This window comes from Erythrolamprus reginae, chromosome 3, assembly GCF_031021105.1.
Source record: "Erythrolamprus reginae isolate rEryReg1 chromosome 3, rEryReg1.hap1, whole genome shotgun sequence".
In the NCBI taxonomy this organism is placed as follows: Eukaryota; Metazoa; Chordata; class Lepidosauria; order Squamata; family Dipsadidae; genus Erythrolamprus; species Erythrolamprus reginae.
Genome location: NC_091952.1, coordinates 242,198,957 through 242,219,690, shown reverse-complemented (window position 1 = coordinate 242,219,690; position 20,734 = coordinate 242,198,957). Strand labels below are relative to the sequence as shown.

General features: G+C 42.9%; 1 protein-coding gene across 1 annotated transcript; it reads right to left on the bottom strand.

The window, feature by feature from the left end:
* Positions 1 to 52: 52 nt before the first annotated feature.
* RNF139 (ring finger protein 139) lies at positions 53 to 20,451 on the bottom strand. The gene is made up of 3 exons (XM_070748266.1): positions 20,379 to 20,451; positions 20,010 to 20,231; positions 53 to 2,572 (listed from the first exon to the last, which is right to left on the bottom strand). Exons 2-3 carry the CDS (start codon positions 20,191 to 20,193, stop codon positions 738 to 740), a joined length of 2,019 nt encoding a protein of 672 aa, XP_070604367.1. The 5' UTR covers positions 20,194 to 20,231; positions 20,379 to 20,451; the 3' UTR covers positions 53 to 737.
* Between the last annotated feature and the right edge of the window lie 283 nt (positions 20,452 to 20,734).

Below are 20,734 nucleotides of genomic sequence, written 5' to 3'. Positions count from 1 at the left end.
TTATTTTAAAGTAGGTTTGCCATACAGGATGGTATAGTTAAAAACACACGTGTGTGGAAATCGCCTTTATTATGAATTTATTGGCATTTTAGTAATGTTTTTCTTTTCAAGGAATTCAGATAATCTCATTGTGTAACTGACAATAATCAGATTTCTGCTTAAAAAGATTATAACAAAGTTCCATAAATAAATGTATTTCCTTCATTTCCCAAGTTACATTTTTTTTTCTCTATAAATAAATACTAGAAGGAATGGTATCTTTTATGGAAACCTAGGTTTTCATTTTTAGCAGTCAAACTAAAATGGTTTTAAACAGAAGATTGAAGTGAAGAGGGATTGAAATGTCCCTCTTCATATGGCATTCAATTCTTATCTTAAAAGCCCCTGGCTTTTAAACTATCAAAAGGTGAAAGGTTTTGGATATAATGTACACACCGTAATTTTATATTAATTAAGGAGTGTTTTGTTCGACTTCTTAAAAAAATAGTTGAAAACATTTTATTCCATGTACAATAATGTACATAAAGTTTTAAAGTGGTCGCAAAAGAGACCAGTATTAATACCAGCCATATTTACAGTAGCACATCACAGTAAAATGACAACTCATTCACAGATTCAACAATTTTGGACATTGCGTTCTTGTGCTTAGCTGACGAAGTGAAGCTTTTATTCCAATGCCTAACTCCACAAACACCCCGCGGGGTTTGGAGATCTGCCAGTTTAACTCGAGCACAAGGTCAGGACTGATGTTCAGAGGGCTGTTCGGTTAGCGTGGTACTGGACTGAGTCGAACTCTCTGTCTCTTCTTCGGTCTCCGTACTCTCATCGTTGACTTCGTCTTCAACAGCATCCGCTTCTTCTTCTTCTCCTCCTCCTCCTCCTCCTTCCCCGGCGGGATTTTCATCAGGGTCATTTTCATCGGGGTCTACGAAGGCATTGTTGTTTGAAAGATTGGAGTTCTCCTTCTCATCAATGTCAACTTTTTGATGGCACATCGGACAGGTCTCCTGGATGTAGAGCCATTTCCGTAGGCAAAGGGCGTGGAAGTAATGGTTACACGGCGTAATGCGGGCAGACGTGGTAAATTCATGGTAGCAGATGGCGCACACGTCGTCTATGTCCTGCAACCGCTCCCCTTTGACCTCCGGAAGGGAGTTGATCTTCTTGACAGCCGTCCTACGATTGATGAAAGTTTTCCAGCCGTTCTTGGCTTGCAGGTAAATGTTGAAATAGGCATGCAAGCACATCATACAAGCTCGGATTTTGCTTCCTGATTCAAAGACCATGGTGTAAGCACCATTGCCGAACATTATTACTCCAAAGATAAATTCAATGATATTGCCCGAGGATCTAACGTAGTAGACATAATCGTCCAGCTTCTCCCATAAAACATTGTAATAGCCGTCGATCATAAACAGTATGTACACAGTGATAGAGACGATGACCTTGAGGCAGAGTTCCACGCAGAAGGCCGTCACAGCAAACAGCCATGTATTTAGTGCATAGTGATGCCAGAGGACGTAGCTGAGCAAAATCGGGAGGAGGAAGAGGCAAGCGGAGACGAAAAGCACGGGGAAATGTCTGCGAAGTGAGGAGACATGGGAGGCACTCAGCGACATGAGTACAGGGTCGGTCATCCCGTGGATAAAATGCAGGACTGCCGTCAGCAAAAGGCACATGTTTCGACTTAAGCGGACCAGTCTCTCTTCTGGCTTTAGCCCACTTAAGCCAGTCTGGAGAGCTAAAATAAAAAATAAGACCGGCGCCACAAAACCGAGCCGCCTATCGTCTTCATCTGTGGACCCAATAAAGGCCAAAATACCCAGCCCTAAATAATGAGCCACGGATGAAATCACAGCGCTCATGCCTAACACGGTCAACGTGGAATCGCATCCACTGATGATAAGGCTGCAAAGTAACTCCCAGAAATTGTCCCAAGAAATCATGTAGAACTTCACGCTCGGGTCCGTTTCGGTGGCTTTAATAACGTACAGCAGCACGACGGCTTGAATGGCCAGCCTCGACAGCCAGAAAATCCGCAGCACATCTGGAAAGTGGATCCTTTTCCAGGTGTCTTCCAGCAGCAGCTGCAATCCGTAAATGCGATACATGTGCCTAATGAGAAGATAGACGTACCTGGTGGAGTAGTAGACCCATTTCATTTTAGTAAATAAAATAACCAAGCTGTGTAACGTCAAAATGGAACCTGAGGCGAACACTAAAACCTGCTTGTAGTGTAAAGGTAAGTCGAAGATCAAGCCTACGATGGGAAGCAATAAATCCAAGATGATCAGCTGAGAATATACGGGCTCGATGTTTAAAAGAGCGACGTAGCCGATCCCAAAGGCAAGCTGAAGGACAGAAAGCGCCATCCACAAGGAAGGTCCTTTATGAGGAAGGAGCTGGACTCCAAAAGGTGTTGCGTAATAGGCACTGTGGAAGTTTATGTGCAAAAAAGCGTAATAGTTCACCAACACTGACGTTGCAGCTAGCAGGAAAGCACAGCTGATCATGTAAAACTTGAAAAGCGACCGTTGCGACAGAATCAGGACAATGCTGGACACCAAGATTCCTACAGGGGGGAGAAAAAAAAAGAAAGTAATAGTTAAGCTTACGTGCACTTATTTCAACAGTAATTATTCAGTTAGTGAACGCTTAATTCGCTTTGAACAAACAGGGAAGCAAATCCCAACAGACCAGAATTTTAAATTATGTATGCGCTCTCTCCCAAGCTATGATACTGATTGAACAACAAGAGGACGGCAGCTGTTAAGTACAGTAATTACACGTATTCCGCTGCGATAGCCCGATCTAACAAGTCCAATTGCTGCGGTAAAAATGAAAAGAGAAGAAAACGGTTCAGCAGTTTGAATCTGGGACCTCTCTCTGGCCAAACTGAGCCACCTAGAGTGAATTGGGGGTTAGATGATGCTTAAATTAAACAGATTTTAAAAGAGACAACTGCCGAAGGTTTTGTACAAATCACTCAATGACAGGCTGCTATAATATGCATTACACACAACACAGTACACCTTATGATTCTACAGAAAGGTAAATAGGAAACTGGAATGAATTGTCCAAGGCAGTAATTATATTGTGATTCATAGTGCATCCTGTTAATTGCCTACTACGGTTAACAGATTCTACAAATTTTTGTGGGACACCCAGCTTGATTATGTCTATAAATTACAACATCTTTTATATGCATTCAGTAGGCCATCAGGTATGCCAAATTACTAAAGCATTTCCTTTTGTAATCTGATTGAACTACTTCCCAAAATCAAAGAGAAGAGGAGGATCAGACACAAGAATTTACTCCATGCAAAATCTCCTTGCAAAATGTTTGTACAATAGCTGCCTTTGGTTCTGGGAGCAGGGGAGGGAAGCACCTTGCCTAGGCCACAGTCCACAGTCCAGAGTCTTCGGATACTTCCTTCCTTAACTAATTTAGGACCCTGTTCGTTACACATTGGACCAGAATACATCCGGAACCGCCTTCTACCGCACGAATCCCAGCGGCCGATAAGGTCCCACAGAGTTGGCCTTCTCCGGGTCACGTCGACCAAACAATGTCGTTTGGCGGGCCCCAGGGGAAGAGCCTTCTCTGTGGCGGCCCCGGGCCTCTGGAATCAACTCCCCCCAGAGATTAGAACGGCCCCCACCCTCCTTGTCTTTCGCAAATTACTCAAGACCCACCTTTATCGCCAGGCATGGGGGAACTGAGACATCCTCCCCCAGGCTTTTATATTTTATGTTTGCTATGTATGTGTTGTATGGTTTTAAATTGTTGGGGTTTTAGATATGTTTTATTTTAATATTAGATTTATCTCACTGTTATATTGTTTTTGTATTACTGTTGTGAGCCGCCCCGAGTCTTTGGAGAGGGACGGCATAGAAATCTAATAAATAATAATAATAATAATAATAATAATAATAATAATAATAATAATAACAACAACAACAACAACAACATTACCTATTTACTAGAAGTTAAGAACCTTCCATATAATATGATGAACAATTGAGGGAACTAGGTATGTCTAGTCCAGTGCTGGCAAATCTTTTTTTCTTCGGGAGATGAAAGCAAGCGCGCACACGCAGTATTGCGCACACACATGTGCCCACACCTGTAGTTCAGTGCCCCCCACATGCCCTGCCCCTGCGCATTTGATCCCTCCTGCTGCCTTGCCCAGTGCATGCGCAACCGATTCTCTGCCCCCGCTCCCTCATTTCCCAACTTCTAGTAGGCCCATTTTTCGCCCTCCGAAGGCTCCAGAGGTTTCCCTGGAGCTGGGGAGGGTGAAAACGGCCTCTCACTCCCCCCAAAGGCCCTGCAAAAGCTGGAAATTGCCCGTTTCCCAACTTCCAGTCAGCCCGATAGGCCCATTTTTCATCCTCACCAAGCTCCAGAGGCCGAAAACGCCCTCCCAGAGCCTCTGCGCATGTCAAAAACCAGCTGGTTGGTGTGCACTGGAGCTAAGCTAGAGCAAGGCTTGCGTGCCATAAATTCGCCACCACGGGTCTAGTCTAACGAAGACATGGATTAGGGGGTGACAAGATACTCTTCCAGTAGTGGAGGAATAGCTGTCACAGAGAAGAGCACATAAAAACATAGAGGATCGACGGCAGAAAAAGACCTCATGGTCCATCTAGTCTGCCCTTATACTATTTTCTGTATTTTATCTTAAGATGGATATACAGTATGTTTATCCAAGGCATGTTTAAATTCAGTTACTGTGGATTTACCAACCACGTCTGCTGGAAGTTTGTTCCAAGCATCTACTATCGGACTAGAATATCTCCGGGACCGCCTTCTGCCGCACGAATCCCAGCGACCAGTTACATCCCACAGAGTGGGCCTTCTCCGGGTCCCGTCAACTAAACAATGTTGTTTGGCGGGCCCCAGGGGAAGAACCTTCTCTGTGGCGGCCCCGATCCTCTGGAACCAGCTCCCCCCAGAGATCAGAATTGCCCCCACCCTCCTCGCCTTTCGTAAGCTCCTTAAAACCCACCTCTGTCATCAAGCATGGGGGAATTGAGATATTCCTTTCCCCCTAGGCCTATACAATTTATTCATGGTATGTCTGTGTGTATGTTTGGTTCTTAATAAGGGTTTTTAGTTATTTTAAATATTAGATTTGTCATATGCTGTTTTTATTATTGTTGTTAGCCGCCTCGAGTCTACGGAGAGGGGCGGCATACAAATCAAATCAAATCAATCAATCAATCCTCTTTCAGTCAAATAATATTTTCTCACGTTGCTTCTGATCTTTCCCCCAACTAACTTCAGATTGTGTCCCCTTGTTCTTGTGTTCACTTTCCTATTAAAAACACTTCCCTCCTGAACCTTATTTAACCCTTTAACATATTTAAATGTTTCGATCATGTCCCCCCCTTTTCCTTCTGTCCTCCAGTCCAGACCATACAGATTGAGTTCATTAAGTCTTTCCTAATAAGTTTTACGCTTAAGACTTTCCACCATTCTTGTAGCCCGTCTTTGGATAAGGACAAGAAGTAAATAGGTGAAAGCTTATCAAAGAGGGATGCAACGTAGACCTAAAGAAATTTCCTGAGGGTGACAACAATTTATCAATGAACAGCTTGCCTCGAGAAGTTGTGGGAGCTCCATTGCTGAAGGTTTTCAAGAACAGACTGGTCAGCCATTTATCCATAATGGTATAGGCTCTCCTACCATAGGCAAGGGGCTGGACTAGAAGACCTCCAAGGTCCCTTCCTATTTATATTTCCCCCATAGTGTGGGGAAAATCTCCTTTTACCCAGGATGAAAGCAGCTCTTTGTAAGTCTAAGGATTTAAAAAATATTTAATTTTTGTAAAACAGCAAAAGAGGACTAGAATGTGGAAAGTTAAGGGACTAGGCAGACCGGAATGAATATTTTCTCAGGGGCATTTAATTTAAAAAAATATATTTAATTTTCTCTAGTTCTTTCTAGTTGATCTTCAGAAGACTTTGAAATTCACTGTAAGAAATATTCCTGTATTTCTTTTCCTGGCTGGAAAACAAACAGATCATAAGAGGAGACTCTGAAGATCAACCAGAAGGAACCAGAGAAAATTAAATATAATTAAAGAAAAAGTGACCCATTCATACAACAGAGCACCACTACTTAACTGCAGAAGAAATTAAAGCTGTTTGCGAACAATATATTCAGAAAGTACTTACAAGATTGCCTTATATAAAGGTATATAGAGGATACAGAAGAACAAATTTTATTTGATAAACCGAGACTGAGCTGATTTGAATGTGGGTTTTTTAAAATGTCCCAGATCGCAAAAGTTAACATGGAAAAAGATGCTGTGGATCTAAAAATGGATTTTAAAATGCCAGAATATAAAAGTGAAATGGAAAAGGATGACACAGGGGATTTACAAATGAAGCCAGCTGATGTCTGCATACTGTAATCAAAAGAGGATAAAAATAATAAATGGTTTGGAAAGCTTTCTTATCTTGCATTTACAAAAGGGACACGTTAAACTACTGAAGCTGTTCCTGAAAGAAGAGGAGAAAAGTATAAGAAAACAATTGCTGGAATTTTAGGTAAAGGTTAAAGATCAAGGCTTTTAAAAAGTAAACAGAATGATTACACAGTGAAATTACCTGACCAGGGTTAATATAGATATGCTGCGATTCCTTGTAGTTATTAATGGGACATGTTTCTGAGCAACTGAAAACAATGACGCTTTAAAGATCAGTAGGAGAGAATTATTTGCAGTTCAGGATCAGGGAATCCTTGGTACTCTCAGAATTTGGTTGTCTGTTGCCTGATGTTTCATTACCAAACTAGGTAACATCATCAGTGAAGTTATCAAGTTTGATAATGAAATTTCTACAAGAAAACAAGATAGGAGAGAATAAGGACCTCACAGCTTTAAAAATCTTTTTATAATGGGGGGAGGGGGAGAAAGAAATGTCATCCTCTTGATTTTGTTAGAAGAAAAATGTGATCCATTCCATAGCTGGGTAAATGAGCCAAAGATGCCAGCTTGAAATGGTGGCAGCATTTATTTATTTATTTATATTTATATATTTATATATAAATATATTTATTTATTAGATTTGTATGCCGCCCCTCTCCGTAGACTCGGGGCGGCTAACAACAGTAATAAACAGCATGTAACAAATCTAATGTTTAAAATAATTAAAGAACCCTTATTAAAACCAAACATACACACAAACATACCATGCATAAATTGTATAGGCCTAGGGGGAAAAGGGTAGTTCAGTTCCCCCAAGCCTGACGACAGAGGTGGGTTTTAAGGAACTTATGAAAGGCAAGGAGGGTGGGGGCAATTCTGATCTCCGGGGGGAGCTGGTTCCAGAGGCTTGGGGCCGCCGCAGAGAAGGCTTTTCCCCTGGGTCCCGCCAGACGACATTGTTTAGTTGACGGGACCCGAAGAAGACCGACTCTGTGTGACCTAACCGTTCGCTGGGATTCGTGCGGCAGCAGGCGGACTCGGATGTATTCTGGCCCGATGCCATGAAGGGCTTATTTATTGGCAAATAATTTTTTATTTTTCTCTCCATTCACAGTACAGTTGAAAAAATACCAAACACATCGAGTTGCTTTACAACAGTTCAATTTTACAAATTGTATTATGCAAAGATCAATTCCTTAACTTTTGACATCTGGATAAAAATTAGCTGCTCAGTTTCTTACGTTGTACAAAAAATGTTATTAGCTAAAACCTCTTTTAAGCTGTCTCAAGATGATTAGGCTGTAAAATTTCAAAGTTTCTCCATATCTCTTCTATGTCAATTTTCATATATAAATTAATAACCTTTTAAAATGATAATCGCCCATTAATAAGGAACTTCTACCGCACGAATCCCAGCGACCGATAAGGTCCCACAGAGTTGGCCTTCTCCGGATCCCGTCGACCAAACAATGTTGTTTGGCGGGCCCCAGGGGAGGAGCCTTCTCTGTGGCGGCCCCAGCCCTCTGGAATCAACTCCCCCCAGGGATTAGAACGGCCCCCACCTCCTTGTCTTTCGTACGGTTTTAAATTGCTGGGGTTTTAGATATGTTTTATTTTAATATTAGATTTGTTTCACTGTTATATTGTTTCTGTTACTGCTGTGAGCCGCCCCAAGTCTTCAGATAGGGGCGGCATACAAATATAATAAATAAATAAATAAATAAATAAATAAATAAATAAAATAAAGAAAAACTGCGGTAGCATTTATTTTGACAGCAGAAACACAAAACTCACAATTCAGCTGTTGAAAAGTGGGCTCGCGAAGTAGAACACTGAGAGTGGTACTACTTATAGTAACAATGAATTTTGATCGTGAAGTAAATAGACTTTGATATGAAGTATGTTAAATGGATAAATTGAGGAATTCCTGCCCTGGGGATGTGTGGAGTCGTGGGGGTAGGGGAGAAAGTGGTTTCTTGTCCTGCGGGGTAACAGTAACAGAGTTGGAAGGGACCTTGTAGGTCATCTAGTCCAACCTCATCCTCCAAAGCAGGAGTCCCTACACCATTTCTGAGAACAGTTGAGAAGGCTCAATTGTTGGAGCTCTCGCAACCTCCGCAGGTAAGCTGTTCCACTGGTTGATCGCTCTCACTGTCAGAAATTGTCTCCTTATTTCCTGGTTGAATCTCTCCTTGGTGAGTTTCCATCTATTATTCCTTTTTCTGACTTTCTGGTGCCTTGGAAAATAACATGAGCCTCCCTCCCCTTTGTGGCAGCCCCTCAAGGATTAAAACACTGCTATCATGTCTCCCTTGGTCCTTCTTATCAATAGACCAGCCATGCCCAGTTGCTGTAACTGTTCATAGAAACATAGAAGACTGACAGCAGAAAAAGACCTCATGGTCCATCTAGTCTGCCCTTCTACTATTTCCTGTATTTTATCTTACGATGGATATATGTTTATCCCAGGCATGTTTAAATTCAGTTATTGTGGATTTACCAACCACGTCTGCTGGAAGTTTGTTCCAAGGATCTACTACTCTTTACAGTGAAATAATATTTTGTTCTTCATATGTTTGTGTGTGATCAGAGATATTCTTCCTTGGTTTGGAATTTTATGGGGGATCTGGTATCAGGGTGCAGCATTGTGATCAAATATTCCCCCCTATCTTGAGGGGATTCCTTTCATGTTTCATTATTAGTTCTTGCTGGCTTCCTGGAGAGACCAGGCTTAATCAATTGCAGCCCAACCAATAATGCTAGTAAAAAGGTTTCTTCATCTCTTTATTTAAAGTTGCAGGTAGGTGAGAGGCGGCTGGGGTGATTATGTAACCTGGTTAAAATAAGTGTGTGTTTTGGTGTATGATAGGGATTTTTACTCTTCCAACAATTTCTTAAAAGAAAGTGATAAATTAGATGGTAACATGGATTTATTTAAGATTAAAATATATATACTATTTTTGTTGCTGGACTTTTACGGATTAATATTGCCTGAGTTTTTATAATGTGATTATTGAAAAGGGATGAGCTATGAAAAGAAGATATTCTTTAAAAAATATTAGAGAAGCTGTTTTATCTAGGGGGAGGGAAGTGGCAGTAATCTTTTAGCACATTTTTCATAATTTTCTTTTTTTATCTCTTTCAACTTCTTTTTTTATATGTTTTCCTAAGTTTTGATTAGTCTTTTATCTCTGTACTTCTTTGTTTGAAAAAAGTTTTATTAAATATTTACAATAAAATTACACAACAAAAGACAACATATACGATATATACACATAAAACAGATATGGAAAAAGGAGAGAAGAAAGAAAAAAGGGAAGAGGAAAGGAGGATAAGAAAAAAAAAGCATTCTGCTTTATGTATAGCATATTTGGTATCATTATTTACAATTGGCACTACTCAAAGAATAGTGTGAGTGACATAGGGGAAGGTCTGGTAGGGAAGGTTTGCCTATTTGCCGATGACTCTAAAGTGTGCAATTGGGTTGATATTCCTGGAGGGGTCTGTAATATGGTAAATGATTTAGCTTTACTAGATAAATGGTCAAAGCAATGGAAACTGCAGTTTAATGTTTCCAAATGTAAAATAATGCACTTGGGGAAAAGGAATCCTCAATCTGAGTATTGCATTGGCAATTCTGTGTTAGCAAAAACTTCAGAAGAGAAGGATCTAGGGGTAGTGATTTCTGACAGTCTCAAAATGGGTGAGCAGAGTGGTCAGGCGGTAGGAAAGGCAAGTAGGATGCTTGGCTGCATAGCTAGAGGTATAACAAGCAGGAAGAGGGAGATTGTGATCCCCTTATACAGAGCGCTGGTGAGACCACATTTGGAGTACTGTGTTCAGTTCTGGAGACCTCACCTACAAAAAGATATTGACAAAATTGAACGGGTCCAAAGACGGGCTACAAGAATGGTGGAAGGTCTTAAGTATAAAACGTATCAGGCAAGACTAAATGAACTCAATCTGTATAGTCTGGAAGACAGAAGGAAAAGGGGGGACATGATCGAAACATTTAAATATGTCAAAGGGTTAAATAGGGTTCAGGAGGAAAGTGTTTTTAATAGGAAAGTGAACACAAGAACAAGGGGACACAATCTGAGGTTAGTTGGGGGAAAGATCAAGGGCAACATGAGAAAATATTATTTTACTGAAAGAGTAGTAGATCCTTGGAACAAACTTCCAGCAGACGTGGTCGGTAAATCCACAGTAACCGAATTTAAACATGCCTGGGATAAACATATATCCATTGTAAGATAAAATACAGGAAATAGTATAAGGGCAACTAGATGGACCATGAGGTCTTTTTCTGCCGTCAGTCTTCTATGTTTCTATGTTTCTATGTGCAGCTTACGTCTAATTTACAAAGGAAAATCTTCCTTTTTACAGTTGTTATACATTTAGTACATAAGTACAATCTTATAATCTCCATATTATTGTATCAATCATATATCCTTCTTTCTTCAATGGTATAGTGGTGCTATAGTTTGTTAATGTTTGTTGATGATATTTAAATTTATTGTTTCTAAATTTGGATTTGGGGTTTCTAATTTCTTTTCATTTTACTTTATTTTATTTTAATTTATTTTTTGCAACCCAGATATACCATCTGTCCCAGCTTTTGTGAAAGTCCTCCATGTCCTTATCTTGCAGTTCGTAAGTCAATTTAGTCATACATTAATAAAACTATAACAGAACATAGAATATAAAGGTTGGAAAATAAAGGAAGCTAGCACTTCTCAGTTAAAATAACTTTCACTTACATGTTTTTTTTTAATTTATGGTTACTGAGGATTTTATACAGATTTTACATAAAAGACAAATCTTTTTTAAAAAGGGCTAAAAGAGAAAGAAGAACATGGCAATCATAAACTGGTTCAGGATTAAGCAGGAAGAATATATTTCTACAAGAGTTTTGCAACGCAAAACACTTGACAACATACTCAGATTTCCTATAAGCTTTGAAGAGAACACGATTTCCTAATACATAATTGCAGTTGAAAATCTGGATCTTGCCTCAGAAGGAAGCATTTCAAAAGTTTTTGCTTTAAACTTGCCTTCCCTATCTATCAAAACTACAAGAACACGGTTTATGTTTTAAAAACATTTGGGAAAGAATTCGAACACTAGACCAGTGTTTCCCAACCTTGGCCTCTTGAAGATATCTGGACTTCAACTCCCAGAATTCCACAGCCAGCATTCGCTGGCTGGGGAATTCTGGGAGTTAGAGTCCAAATATCTTCAAGGGGCCAAGGTTGGGAAATACTGCACTAGAGTATGAAAGGTGCTGCAATTTTGATTTCCTGGTAAAGGTGAGAACGGATACTACCAAGTATTGTTGCATTGCACAATATTTCTGCCTTGTGAATGCCAATTCAAATAATCTCAATATGGACTGAACAAAATCTACATGGAATTTATCCAGGCTTGTCTCATGAGTCAGTGTTGCAGAACATTTCATTAATTCCCAAAAAAGGGTGGTACCCAGGTAGGATTTGGCTTAAGACCACCATGGAGGCTGGCAATTACAGCCATAGTGGTATGATAAAACGAATCATCATGAGAGCAACTTGATTTTGCAATCTTTTTTGTTGCAACAGTGGTTGTAAGCAAACCTAATGTTTGCAAGGGACAGTTTTGTCAGAAGTCAGGAATAAATGTCAATTTTTGAAGGAAAAAAAGTTATAAATTGTGGTCACGTGATCATGAGAGGCTGCAATAATCCAAAATGCAATCGAATGATCGCTGACCAGGGGTGGCCATTGGAACATCAAGGTTTGCAAGTATCTTTTTGGTGGGGTGGGGGTCGATCGTGACTTTGAACCGTCAACTAGTGGAACCCAAACATTCCCAATTTAATTCAGTAGTGTCTTTTACGACTGATTAATGCATTTTACAACTAATTAAATGTGTTGATAGCTTAGGTATTTATTTATTAGATTTCTATGCTGCCCTTCTTGAGGCGGCAGCGTACAAATTAAATACAACAATATGTAAGAAATCTAAATAAATATAAAAGATTAAAAACATATTTGAGAAAGAATTCGAACAGTAGGGCAGTGATCAAAAGCAACATGAGAAAATATTATTTTACTGAAAGAGTAGTAGATCCTTGGAACAAATTTCCAGCAGACATGGTAGATAAATCCACAGTAACTGAATTTAAACATGCCTGGGAAAAACCTATATCCATCCTAAGATAGAATACAGAAAATAGTATAAGGGCAGACTAAGATGGACCATGAGGTCTTTTTCTGCCATCAGACTTCTATTTTTCTATGTTTCTATTACAGAAATTTACTAAAAAATATTTTTAAAACCCCATGTACAATCACACACATTCATCCAATTCAATCATATATCATATCGGCTGGAGACAGTCTCATCACTCACGGCCCCCATGCCCGGCAGCAGATGTAGGTTTTCAAAGCTTTACGAAAGATCAGGAGGGAGGGGGCGGTACGTATCTCCGGACGGAGTTTGTTCCAGAGGGCCGGGGCGCCACAGAGAAGGCTCTTCCCCTAGGCCCCGCCAGTCAACATTATCTTGCCGACGGGACCTGGAGAAGGCCGACTCTGTGGGACCTAACTGGCCGCTGGGATACATGAGGCAGAGGACGGTCCCGAAGGTAGTCTGGTTCTAAGCCATGTAGGGCTTTATAGGTCATAACCAGCACTTTGAATTGCATCCGGAGACCAATTGGCAACCAGTGCAGCTCACGGAATGATGTTAATATGTGGGAAGATCTTGGTAGCCCCACTATAGCTTGCGCGGCTGCATTTTGCACAATTTGTAGTCTCCGAATACTCTTCAGAGGCAGCCCCATGTAGAGAGCATTGAACCTCAAGGTGATAAGGGCGTGAGTGACTGTGAGAAGTGACTCCCTATCCTGATAGGGCCGCATGTATGTTTGTTTGTTGGTTTGATTGGATTGTTCTGGGTTTATAATAGGATTTTATTGTTTTTATTATTTTAATGTGCTTTGTATTAATACATCTTCTATTATTGTATTACATTGTTTTATACTGTCGTAAGACGCCCCGAGTGCTGCGATATTGGGCAGCATAGAAGTCAAATTAATAAATAAATAACAAATAAATAAGTCCAGGGATGACCCATCTCAATCAAAGCTGCTGAAACATCTATAATTAGATGCAGCAGCCTTCAATTGATAATAATTGGGAGTGGAATTTCCATTGCTAAGCAATGCAGCACAACATTACACAACCACAGCAATGGGGGTGGAGCGCCCTGGGGTTGCAATCATAGCAGTCCCCATTGTTTATTTATTTATTTATTGGATTTGTATGCCGCCCCTCTCGTGGACTCGTTGTTGTAAGGGAATCCCATCCAGTCATTAGGTGAAGACCCGACCTGATCCAACCCATCCCCAGTTTGGAGCTGTCCCAGCCTTGAGCCACAGTTAAGGCCATCTCTGCCCGTTTGGCATTCTTTACAGTGATTGTGGTACTTGCAATGCTGGGGTTCAAGTAAATTTTCCCAGTCTTTTGTAAAGCCTTAAAAATGCACCTCTGCCGACAGGCCTGGGGTCATTGAATTTTAACACCAACCACAGCCGATGATTGAATTGATAATGTATGCTAGTATGAAATGTGATATGAATGATTGGTGTTTAAATGAATTGGGGTTATAGAATATGACATTTGTTAGGTTTTTTTACATGCTTTTAGATTTAATGCTTTCTGAGTATTTTAAATTTTAGATTTCTCGCATATTGTATTTGTCTTTAAGCCGCCCTGAGTCTCAGAAGGATGGCATAGAAATCTAATTAATAAAATAAATAAATTAAAGGTCCAACACTCTTACCTGCCACTGTTACTGACCCTCTACTTCAACCCTGCCGCCACGAGCACCACCAGTGGTTCATAGAAACATAGAAACATAGAAGTCTGACGGCAGAAAAAGACCTCATGGTCCATCTAATCTGCCCTTATACTATTTTCTGTATTTTATCTTAGGATGGATATATGTTTATCCCAAGCATGTTTAAATTCAGTTACTGTGGATTTACCTATCACGTCTGCTGGAAGTTTGTTCCAAGGATCTACTACTCTTTCAGTAAAATAATATTTTCTCATGTTGCTTTTGATCTTTCCCCCAACTAACTTCAGATTGTGTCCCCTTGTTCTTGTGTTCACTTTCCTATTAAAAACACTTCCCTCCTGAACCTTATTTAACCCTTTAATATATTTAAATGTTTCGATCATGTTCCCCCTTTTCCTTCTGTCCTCCAGACTATACAGATTGAGTTCATTAAGTCTTTCCTGATACGTTTTACGCTTAAGACCTTCCACCATTATTGTAGCTCGTCTTTGGACCCGTTCAATTTTGTCAATATCTTTTTGTAGGTGAGGTCTCCAGAACTGAACACAGTATTCCAAATTTGGTCTCACCAGCATTCTATATAGCGGTATCATAATCTCCCTCTTCCTGCTTGTTATACCTCTAGCTATGCAGTCAAGCATCCTACTTGCTTTCCCTACCGCCTGACTGCACTGTTCACCCATTTTGAGAGTGTCAGAAATCACTACCCCTAAATCCTTTTCTTTTGAAGTATTTTCTAACACAGAACTGCCAATACAATACTCAGATTGAGGATTCCTTTTCCCCAAGTGCATTATTTTACATTTGGAAACATTAAACTGCAGTTTCCATTGCTTTGACCATTTATCTAGTAAAGCTAAATCATTTACTATATTACAGACGCCTCCAGGAATATCAACCCTATTGCACACTTTAGAGTCATCGGCAAATAGGCAAACCTTTCCTAACAAACCTTCCTCTATGTCACTCACAAACATATTAAAAAGAATAGGACCCAGAACAGACCCTTGTGGCACACCGCTTGTAACCTGACTCTGCTCAGAATACTCGCCATTAACAATAACTCTCTGATGTCTACGCTTCAGCCAGCTGCAAATCCATTGAACTATCCAGGGATTAAGTCCAGCCTGTACCACGGCCAGCCACCTCCGCTACCCTGCCATCTTCTTCATCCTCCTGCTGCTGTTGGGATGAGCCCAGCCTAAAGCCTTCTCCAAGTCTTGCATGCCTTCTCCTAGTCATACACACCCTCCTTGTGAGGTTGCCTGTATCTTCCGAAGCAAGTAAGAAGGCCATGTGAGACCTGGAGAAGGCTCTGGGTGTCGGCCTCAAGAAGTCCTTGAGCAGCAGCAGCTGGCTTGTGAAGGTCCAAACCAGGTACAACATCAACGGTAGAGGAAAATAATGAAACTCAGCTGGGGGCAACAGGGCGGTCAGAAGCGTTGGAGGTGAAATAGGTAGGGGCAGAGGTGAGATGCTAAGGTGGAACAGTGATGTGGGCTTGTCTCCATGGCTCTTAGTGCTAGCGGAGTCCAGCACAATTATACTACTGGACCTGGGCAGGTAGCGAAACTACGTGTGGACACGCCACAGGTGCACCTGCGTATCTGCGCACAATTTCGCTACCTGCCCAGGTGCAGTAGCATAATTGCGCTGGACTCCGCTAGCACTCAGAGTCAGGGGGGCGAGCACACGTCACAGTTCCACCTTTGCAGCCCATCTATGGGTATGGGGTGGTGGAGGAACGTAAAAAAATGCAGCTGCAAGAGCAATCATGGGCTTCCCAAGATTTGCCCATTTTACACCAACACTCCGCAGTCTGCATTGGCTGCCGATCAGTTTCCGGGCACAATTCAAAGTGTTGGTCATGACCTATAAAGCCCTTCATGGCATCGGGCCAGAATATCTCCGAGACCGCCTTCTGCCACACGAATCCCAGCGACCAATTAGGTCCCACAGAGTTGGCCTTCTCCGGGTCCCATCGACTAAACAATGTTGTCTCGCGGGACCCAGGGGAAGAGCCTTCTCTGTGGCAGCCCCGACCCTCTGGAACCAGCTCCCCCCGGAGATTAGAACTGCCCCCACCCTCCTTGCCTTTCGTAAACTTCTTAAAACCCACCTCTGCCGCCAGGCATGGAGGAACTGAGACATCTCCCCCAGGCCTATACAGTTTATGCATGGTATGTTTGCGTGTCTGTTTCTTTTTAATAAGGGGTTTTTAGTGACTTTTAATTGTTAGATTTGTTATATATTGTACTATTACTGTTGTGAACCACCCCCGAGTCTACGGAGAGGGGAGGCATACAAATCTAATTAATAATAATAATAATAATAATAATAATAATAATAATAATAATAACAACAACAACAACAACAACAGCAACAACTATCCCTATGATTGTTAAGTGCGGGTGGGCTGCCAGGTTTTGATAATTTGATTTTGCCGGCACTTGCAATAGCCGTTAACTTTAAGGACTGGCTCTTAGTACCATTTATTTGCCCCCTCCACCCCAAGTTGAAGTTTCAGCAACAAAACTTGCCACGGTTAGTTTATGGATCATGATCTAAATTCAGAGAAAGCTAGTCATGCTTCAGCCCTTCCCCCTTCATTTCAGAGGTTAGCAAAACATGCTTAGGTTTTGCAATAAGACCTCTCATTGACACAGGGTTTACATTCAAACACAACTGCAACCCACTGCACATGTTACTTAAGTGACAATGCCATAAATCAGTGATGCCGAACCTATGGCACAGGTGCCACATGGAGCCATAACTGCTGGCACCCAAGCCGTTGCCCTCGCTCAACTCCAACGTGCATGTGTGTGCCGGCCAGCTGGTTTTTGGCTCGCAGAGAGGTTCTGGGAGGGCGCTTCCGGGTTCCAGAGAGCCTGGGGAGGACGTTTTTACCCTTCCCTGGCTCCAGGGAAGCCTTTGGAGCCTGGGGAGGGTGAAACACGGGCCTACTGGGCCCACCAGAAGTTGGGAAACAGGCTGTTTCCAGCCTCCAGAGGGCATCCGGGGAGCAGGGGATGCAGTTTTCATCCTCCCCAGGCATTGAATTATGGACATGGGCACTCGTGCATGTGCAATTGTGCATATGCACGCTCTTTTAGCACTCGAAGGAAAAAAGGTTCGCCATCCCTGCCATAGATGGTACTATGTAGCTTGTATAGTTTGTAAAAGACAAATAGCTTGGATAGTTTGTAAAAGACAAACAATAGTTTGATTCTACTTAATTCACTACACGGCCTATTTAGAAAACTGTAGAGCTGGAAAGGATCTTCTGAACTAAGCTCCTACACAAAGCAGGAGATCTTGAATCATGAGGGTCAAATGGTTATCCTGTCTCTTTTTGAAATCCTCCATTGATAGAATACCCACAACTCTGGGAGGCAAACTATTCCGCTGATTAATTGTTCTCACTGACAAAATTTCCCCCCCTAATTATAAGTTTGATATAAGAAGCTGCCACCCATTACTTTTGATCCTCCCCTCTGGGGCTTCTGAGAAAAAGTCAACCTCTTAATTCAAGCAGAGCAAGAATATTTTGTGGAGTAAACAATTATGCCTTTCTATTTTATTTCCTTATGTAACTATCCACAATCTTTGCCTTCCAAGAAACAAGGATACCAGTTCTCAAATATCCACTCAATCAGATCAAATTAAATTAATTAAAAATTTAAAAAAGGATGAAACGAGAAGCTTCTTGTATTTACCTTCAGAAATTCTATAATAATAATAATAATAATAATAATATTAATAATAATAATAATAATAATAATAATAATACTTTCTCCTTCTCCACAATCAGGATGTCTGGTGTGTTATGCTTCAGAATTCGGTCAGTCTGAAGTCGGAAGTCCCACAGTAGTTTTGCTTGCTCATTTTTGACCACTTTTTCAAGCAAAACTACTGTGGGACTTCCGACTTCAGACTGACCGAATTCTGAAGCATAACACACCAGACATCCTGATTGTGGAGAAAAAGAAAGCATGGATCATCGACATCGCAATCCCAGGGGACAGCAGAATTGAGGAGAAGCAGCTAGAGAAATTAGTGAAATACGAAGATCTAAAAATCGACCTGCAACGACTCTGACATAAGCCAGTGAAAGTGGTCCCAGTGGTACTTGGCACGCTGGTCGCAGGGCCAAGGATCTCAGCAGGCATTTGAAAACCATCAGAATTGACAAAATCTCCATCTGTCAATTGCAAAAGGCCGCTTTACACACATAATTCGCCGCTACATCACGCAGTCCTAGGCGCTTGGGAAGCGCCCGACTGGTGATGAATTACGAAATAGTGATCTCGTTTCCTCTGTTGTATTAATAACAACAACAATAATAATAGTTGGAAGGGACTTTGGAGGTTTTCTAGTCCAACCCCCTGCTTAGGCAGGAAACCCCACACCACTTCAGAAAAAATTGTTATCCAACATCTCTTGCATGAGGCCTATTAAATTGAATTATCAACAGAAGCTGCATCCATTTTTCCTTACTCATGTCTCTTACAAAGGCTTTGCAGATAGATCCTATTTCTCTCCCAACCCTTTCAAGAAAATAGCCATCCGCTCATAGTTCATAAGGGGCAACTAATCATTCACACCACTCTCCTAACCAAGATCAGGAGCCAAATAACCAACCAAGCAAAGCATCATTTTACCCCACAAATTCATTTCGAAGCTCTTGGGTCACAAAGCTTCCAAGATGGTACAAAAATGCCATGAGATTTATAATTTCCTCTACTTCCTCCTTCCTACTACCCATTACCGAGACTCAACACAAAAGAGTTTTGGGGCCTAACCCATGACCCTAGATTCAAGCAAAAGAAAAACCAAACCAAAGTGTGATTTATAGGGAGATCCGAAGGCGGATTTGGCTTAAGAAAAGGTGGTTTAAACACAACTAACGTGTCACAGATGAGGCTTCCTGGGGTTGTCATCCTTTGAGCGCCCTTGACATTCACAAACACAAAAGGCTGAAAACCCTTGACAGTCTCTGCAGGCTTGTTTGTCCATTGCCTTTTTCAATACCTATTTATAGGGAGTTGCTGGCAATGGGGAAATATAAGGAGGGGTGGGGGGGAGAAAGGGGAGGGGATGCTGGTGCCAGCCAGACCAAAGGTGCCTGGGGTGGGGGAGAGAAGTGGGGAGGGGGAGGGAAAAAGTGGGCAGGGGAGAAATGGGGAGAGGAAGAAGAGCGAAGGGGGAGAAGGGAAGTGGGAGAAGTGGGGAGGAGAGAAGAGAAGTGGGGAGCAGGAGGGAAAAAGTGGGGAGGGGGAGAAGGGAAGTGGGGAGAGGGAGAGAAGAAATAGAGAGGGAGAGAGAAGTGGGGAGGGGAGAAGAGAAGTGGGGAGGGGAGACGGAGATGGGAAGAGGGGAGAAGTGGGTAGGGGAAAAGTGGGGAGAAGAAAGGTGGGGAGGGGAGAAATGGGGAGGAGGAGAAGAGAAGTGGGGAGGGAAGATGGAGAAGGGAAGAGGGAAGGGGTAAAGGTGGGGAGAAGAGGGAAGTGGGGAGGGAAAAAGTGAGGAGGAGGGGGAGAAGTGGGGAGGGAAGTGGGAGGTGTTTCGCTCCCACTCCTCTGCCCCAGTGAAGAAGGGGAGAGGGGCCAGCGAGAGTGGGCCACTTTCACCCACGGGAGGGTGGAAGTTGAGGGGTGCGTGGGGGGTGGGGGGTGGGGGAGGACAGATGGGGGGAGGAATTCAGGGTGAGTCCCACTCCCAGAAGCTTACCCAGCAGTCGCAGGAGCCCTCCCAGGAGGCCGGCCCAGAAGGAATCCCCGGGGAAGACCGGAGGCGAGTTGAAGATGATGTCGATGAAGAAGAGGGTGGGCACCCGCAGCACCACCTCCGTGGCGGCCCGCAGTCGCGGGCCCAGCAGCTCCGGCGGCGGCTGAAGGGGGCCCGGGGCCGCCATCCCCGAGTCCCCGCCGCCTCCTGTCCGTCTCTGGGCGGCTGGCGGGGGAAACGGGAGAGAAAGGGGATGACGGCGGCGGCGGTGGAGAACGCGACGGCTGCTGCTTCTTAGCGGCCGCTGCTGCCTCTGCTGCTTCCGGCTTCGGCTTCCCCGCCAGCCGCGTGGGGTCCCAGCCGCGTGGTCGCCGTGGCGCGTGGGGTGGCCGACGCCGGCGCCGCCATTGCGCCCGGTTCTGCTCTTCCTCTCCTCTCCTCTTCTCCCGCCTCCGCCTCCGCCTCGCGCCCACCCTGACCAGCCAGCGTGCGCCACCTGCGGCGGCGGCGCTAATGACGTCGCCGGCGGCGTCCCAGAGACGCCCCTGCGGTGCGGGGAGGGGCGGGGCCTCGTCACAAAACACAGGCCCCACCCTCTTTCCCGAGAGGCGGGGGGGAGGAGGAGGCGGAGCAGCAGCAGGGATGTCTTAAACCAGCGATAGGCAAATTTGGCTGAACTTGTGGACGTCAACTCCCAGAATTCCTGGCCCAGTCGCGCTAGCTCAGGA

Excerpts from the sequence above, each read along its gene's own strand:
- RNF139 (XM_070748266.1), bottom strand. The coding sequence starts at position 20,193 with ATGGCGGCCCCGGGCCCCCTTCAGCCGCCGCCGGAGCTGCTGGGCCCG. Across the intron at positions 2,573-20,009 it reads AGGGCTCCTGCGACTGCTGG|GAATCTTGGTGTCCAGCATT; the intron begins GTAAGCTTCTGG and ends TCCCCCCTGTAG.